The sequence below is a fragment of the Bactrocera latifrons genome, unplaced genomic scaffold, assembly GCF_001853355.1.
Source record: "Bactrocera latifrons isolate USDA-ARS-PBARC rearing strain unplaced genomic scaffold, ASM185335v1 scaffold_100, whole genome shotgun sequence".
Taxonomy (NCBI): Eukaryota; Metazoa; Arthropoda; class Insecta; order Diptera; family Tephritidae; genus Bactrocera; species Bactrocera latifrons.
The window spans coordinates 423,413-430,015 of NW_017534409.1; the positions used below are offsets into that span (position 1 = coordinate 423,413).

General features: G+C 34.1%; 1 protein-coding gene across 1 annotated transcript in view; it reads right to left on the reverse strand.

Annotated features, from left to right (window-relative positions):
• Window positions 1-3,011: 3,011 nt before the first annotated feature.
• The window catches only part of LOC108967280 (lachesin), a 9,449-nt gene continuing 5,857 nt past the window's right edge, over window positions 3,012-6,603 (reverse strand). Inside the window, exons 8-11 of the mRNA XM_018930589.1 lie at window positions 6,166-6,275; window positions 3,817-3,879; window positions 3,412-3,675; window positions 3,012-3,094 (exon numbers count right to left, since the gene is read on the reverse strand). Of these exons, the coding sequence (XP_018786134.1) occupies window positions 3,012-3,094; window positions 3,412-3,675; window positions 3,817-3,879; window positions 6,166-6,275 (520 nt within the window). The remainder of the gene's footprint in view (window positions 3,095-3,411; window positions 3,676-3,816; window positions 3,880-6,165; window positions 6,276-6,603) is intronic.

The window sequence follows — 6,603 nt, forward strand, 5'->3', positions numbered from 1 at the left end:
TATGCCCTTATGCCCTGAATATTCTATTGGGATGTTGTCACTATGGTGGAAAAATAAATAATATTTTGTTATTGCATAATTGTTTTTGAGTAAACAAAACTAAAATTCATTATTAAGCTATAAAGCCTTTGCGCTTTATTCAAAAATATGAAGCAAAAATTATTTCTTAACACGCTTTTTTATATAAAATATATAAATAACAATAAAATTAGCATTTTACAATAACAAAAAATGTATATATTTTATATACCTATATACATATCTAACAGTCTTACTTATATAACTACCCGCAATGGCCAAAAACTAAGCTTGCGATTCCGTTATTGACCATTCCATTGGAATCTGACGTTTATGTAAGTATGTATTTGCAAATGCTTATGTATGCGCTACATTTTACTTGTATATCTTATATAATACATTACACCCATGCATACATGTAGTTTATTTATAAATACTTAGGCATATGCGATAAATTTAACTGATAAGCTTTGCTTACATACATACATACATATATTTACTATATGGTAAATGCTAGTAACATGTATGCTTTTTCAAAGTCTACACTATATATACAGAATCAGAATATGTTATTAACTTGGTACATATGTATATTTATGTAAAACAAATCTGMATGAAACTAAGGGGCTTATGATTATAAATTTGCTTAACATTTTCAAATACTGAGCAAATTAATTATTGCCACGCACTGTGACCACGCGGCGTGAGTGAGTTGAATAAAAACAAAAATCATCAGAGAGCAGAACTCATTGAACGACATTAATGAACATTAGAAACGGTTTAGTCAGACTTTTTATGGGAATATATTAAATTTTGATTTTACTAAAATATTAGTTATTTAGAGTGGAAATATACTCTTCTCCTCGGCGCATATATATTRATATAGTATTTGAAGTGTGCGCTCAAATCTTGTTTTCGTCAAATTTTGTGCTAAGAACGATCACGCGTTTGACTTAATTAAAAAAAAGAATTACAATATGGTAAAGACTTTAATTTAATAATTGCATTTGAGTCAAGTTTTAAAGGCAAATTGTTGAATGGCTCATCGACTAGTTGCGCAAAGGCGATAAGTGAATTCGTGAGAAGACATGATGAGATAAAATTATTGTTCAATAGAAGAATAATTGGTAAATAAATGTGTAGATGCCCGTTACATCCAGAGTTGATTCTAATTTGGGCTTACAAGTCGCAGAAACAGTGAATTATTTTGTAAGATTTGTGCKCTTTCGTTTTCTAATCTTTGTTTTTTTTCTGTTGAAATGACGATTTCATCAATCTTAATACCTTTCTCTCTTACTYCATTACTATAATTTCCAAAAGCTCCTGAAAATTTAAACAAATTTCTCTAAGTTTCAATTATCATAACATTCACAACCTTGATCAAATCGGTACCGCTCATTATTCCAATATCCCACCTTTCAGATGTTCGATACTCAGCCTCAGATATGTTCTACCARTGTAATTGAAATTTTTCAAAAATCACTGTCAATGGCTTCCTACAGAAAACATAAAGCAACAGTTTACTGGTGGACTGAAAATGTCGCAACAAAAGTTTTTAAGATCAATGACAATAATCGTTCTATTATACTGAACTGAGATCCGGGCAGATGCTTTTAAAAAGAAAAACGATAGTCCTCAGAGTTGCATCAGCCTACCGAATAGTGTCAGGCTATGCAATTTTAGTGATAAGCGGTAATATGCCAATTGAACCTCTGGCACAGGAAAGGGAAAAGCTGTGGATGCTAAAGAAAACATCCGAAAACAACAAAAGCGCAATTGATCGAAGGCAAGAAAAAAAAAAAACAATACGCACATGAAAATAAAGATGGGAGAATAATAATGGCAGCAGATGGACGGACAGACTAATAAAAAATTCGAAGAAATCGACTTTTACACAAATCAGCTGTTATCCGGTCACGTAYACTTTAAMAARTATCTCCAMAGAATGGRAAAAGTCGTAGAACCGTCAAGCSTACACAACGACGAGAMAGAAGACGACTCTGAACACACTTTCTATGAGTGTGTGCGATGACAACGAGAACGAAGAGAATATTTGGTTAGGCCAATAAATTTAATCAGCGCCATTCGCCAGTGAAGCAAACTGGAGGATTGTCCAGAAATTCACAGCAATTCTGTTATGCAGCAAAAAGCAGAACGCAGAGTGGACGTAGTTTCCTTAGAGGGTGTTTCTAGTGATCTGCAAGTGGCGCAAAAGTTGCTGTGACGGCAGCACTGATGATGCAGAAGGCATTTTCCACCCCTCACCCGCAAAAAAAAATATCTTTCCACCGCTTTGAAAAATTACTTTATCAATCTCCAATGCTTCATGTTTTAAATCCTTGAGTTTATTTTCAAAAAATAGCTTTGACRTAGAGGTCATGCTTCCATTCGCTTTCATTTGTAGAATATACAGTTTTTTTAGAACTTGGCAACAGAATTTTTCCGTGGCTAGCAATAACTTTCGAAACGCAAAGAGAGAGTTTCAATAACTAAAAGGCGCTATAATTCTAGATATCGTTACGTTTGATTYTTATTAAAACCTTCCACATAATTTGTCGCATATTTTCGACAAGGTGAAACAAAGTGAGAATTACGTGATGTTTGCATGAAAAATATAAATCACATTACTGCAGCCAGCCGAGGAGTAAATATGCTACTTTGCTCTTCGCTTTTCTCGCAACCAAGGTATGTAGTGTTAATAAAAGATCAAGTTATTGCAATTACAAATCGCATGACTCTTTACATATTAGCTCAATATGAATTTCTCTGTACTCTCCTCAAAACGCACAAAGCGCGGTCACAAGAAAACAAGATATCATTTTAACATATTAATTAAATTATATCATAGCCAACTCTTGAACTTGTTTTCAAATTTCTAAATTAATAGCAATTCTTTAATATGTCATATATTACAATTAGTTTATATCTAAGTTTTGCATATTTTCATTCGTTATATTTTGTTAATTACTTAAATGGCCAYAAGACCATAAATTTTATGATTGATTTCTTAATAATAAGAATATTAACGCAAATCTACACAAATAGAAAATGCTTGGTGATTTGTGTAAGGCGCCAGCTGAAAAGTTCAAAAGACAAATGGAAAATTCGTAAAMATTTAATAACAATAATATAACTATAATTAGTTTTAATGAAAACACAAAAATAATTATAGGCATTATCAAATTGTGTTTATGAAATATTTGTAATAAATTTTTATTAGTATTCAAAACTTCAGTGAGAATATAAATTAAATATTTCATATACTTAATATATTATATACAAATATATATGTAAGAATGAATTGATATTTAGTTTTATTTATAAAAAAAATATTTGTAATCTTTTGAAAGCAAAAATATTTTACTTAAGCACTTTTACTCGGTAGCTACTCACCCGCTGAGCCATCCAACTGCTTCGGTGGCTGCTCCGTATAGTACATGCTTTTGCCAATAGCCAGCGTACCCTTTCGATCGACGGCATTTACACCGGAGCCGCCCAGCGCCGACAGACTATTTCCATTGCCTCCCGAAATAGATGCGGTGGCGGAGTGTGAGGAGGAAGCCGATGATGTGCCACTACCCAGCAAATCCGCTTTCATCAGGGATATGTCCTTTTGTATGGCATTTAATGAGTCATTGCGTGTGGGTATGATGTTGTCTGAAAGCATTGATAACRTAATAAATGTAACAAAAAATATATTGTTATGTACGACTTTTGACTAAAATAAAATATAATTTTTATCCGGTAGGCATGTTCATATTTTTCTTGTAAAAAATATGATAATACAGTTATACTCACTTTCCCTTGTTTCAATYGTGGTATGTGTGACTTGCTTTGAGGGCGTCGATGGCAGTGGAATTTCTGTAACAATAAACAGAAAGTGTGCCTTAATAGTATTCGACGATTTGTATTTTTATTTTTAACAGCAGTAGAATTTAGTTAATTAAAAACTTAACTGTAACGGTAAGTCAAAGTCATATATAGTATCTAACGTTCGGCCAGATGGCACTGTGATAGAGAACAATGTAAATTTTAAAAACAAAACACAACGTTAACTTCGGATAATAGCTGTAACAGCCTTCAGCGCTATACTTCTTATAGCACAAAATGGTATAGAAATCCCTCTGAAGTGGCAGCTCTCGTTTAGTTCGTATGGCAGCTATATGCTATAAAGATCTTACGGTATTTTCGCTAGTTGGCGCTGAGAGCGCATAGTTCTAGTTTTATTCGTCGCATCGGGCCATGCTATACCGTTTTGGAAAGCTCATTTCACGCGCTAACACGTGTTGATTGATTTTCGTTTCTTTTAAGTCGTTCGTGAGTTATAGCGTCGCAAACACGGAGCAAAATAAAGAGAAAATACGGCATATTTTACAGTACTACTACGATTGAGGCAAAATGCATCTCAAGCCGCCAATAAAATGTTTGCAATTTATGGACCCGATACAGTTTCCATAAGTGTAGAGGTGGTCGAAGATGCGCCACGCTCCGGAAGGCCTGTCGYCGAAAATTGCGATAAAATCGCTAAATTGGTCGAAAGAGACCATAGCATCGGTCAAAAGAGGGCATGAGTCATCAAAAATTAACTCATTGAAAATTGAAAATTCAATAAAAAATACCGCAAGACTTTTTTGACAAACTAATATATAGACCCCACTGAATAAAACTACTTGCTCGTTCTAATTTTTCACAACTTTTGTATACCAGTCTTTTAACGCTCGTAGATCACTGAGTGTGGTTTTCCAACCGCAAATTACCTTAGCGTCACGTGCCCAAACCTATAGTTTGACGCATTTCCGGAGTAACCTCTACTATCTACTTAAGCGAGTTTCCGCTTTGAGAGCTATAAATCTCCTTTTTATACTCTCACAACAAAGTTGCTAAAGAGAGTATTATGGTTTTGTTTACATAACGGTTGTTTGTAAGTCCTAAAACTAAAAGAGTCAGATATAGGGTTATATATACCAAAGTGATCAGGGTGACGAGTAGAGTTGAAATCCGGATGTCTGTCTGTCCGTCCGTCCGTCTGTCCGTCCGTCCGTGCAAGCTGTAACTTGAGTAAAAATTGAGATATCATAATGAAACTTAGTACACATATTTCTTGGCTCCATAAGAAAGTTAAGTTCGAAGATGGGCAAAATCGGCCCACTGCCACGCCCACAAAATGGCGGAAACCGAAACCTATAAAGTGTCATAACTAAACCATAAATAAAGATATTAAAATGAAATTTGGTAAAAAAGGATCGCATTGGTGAGTGTCATATTTGAACGTAATTCTTTTGGAAAAGTAGGCGTGGCCCCGCCCCCTACTAAGTTTTTTGTACATATCTCGGAAACTACTATAGCTATGTAAAACAAACTRTATRGAGTCGTTTCTTTTAGGCATTTCCATATACAGTTCAAAAATGCAAGAAATCGGATAATAACCACGCCCACCTCTCATACAAAGTTGAAAATCACGAAAAGTGTGTTAACCGACTAACAAAAAACGTCAGAAACACTAAATTTTACGGAAGAAATATCAGAAAGAAGCTGCACCTAGATTTTCTTTAAAAATTGAAGATGGGCGTGGAGTCGCCCACTTATGGACCAAAAATCATATCTCAGGAAGTACTCCACCGATTTCAATGAAATTCGGTACATAATAGTTCCTTAAGACCCTGATGATATGTGCGAAATATGGGTGAAATCGGTTCACAACCACGGCTTCTTCCAATATAACGCTATTTTGAATTCCATCTGATGCCTTCTATGTATAATATATACATTAGGAACCAATGATGATAGCGGAATAAAACTTTACACAAATACGGTATTTGATGCGAGAGTATAAAATGTTCGGTGACACCCGAACTTAGCTCTTCCTTACTTGTTTATACTTCACATTAATATCAAGCTCTCGGAATTCCACCACGTTCTGGCACCATATCAAGAGGTTTCCAATCAGTATAATTTGTCTGCAATATAAATGTTCTACTATCTCAGACAGAAAATTGTATTGCTACCAACACAAGCACAACACAATTGCTCTCTTATAAAGCTTGCAACAATTGCTGTGTCTTTCCATATGATACCGAGCACTTTCAACTGCTACTTCTCATTTCGCATGTAAATAAATGTGCATTCGTTTCATTTCATTTTACTTACCGTAAACACGTATGGATCCTTCCGTTTCGCCAAGCGAGTTCTTAGATATGCATCGATAGTTGCCAAAGTCACCATATTGTAAATTTCTTATTGTCAGCTTCATGTGAGCGCTGTATTGCAGTTATTGTTATGGTTGTCCCGTATTTGTTGCATATTGCAGGAATGAATGTAAGCGTAAGGGAAAATAGAATAAAGCAATAATAATAAATAGTTTAGGGTTGCGGCGGAGACGGGTTATGGTAAAGAACATTGTTTACAAATGAAAATAAAAATTTCTCTTAAGCAAACGATTGTTTAAAAAATTTAAATGAACAATAAAAAAAAAACAATTGTATAAAATATTCATTGCAAGTAARATAAATCCAAAGTAAAATAACTAAATTACCAATATGCTATAATTTAAAATTTTTTTACGAAACATTAATTCTTCAAATATAT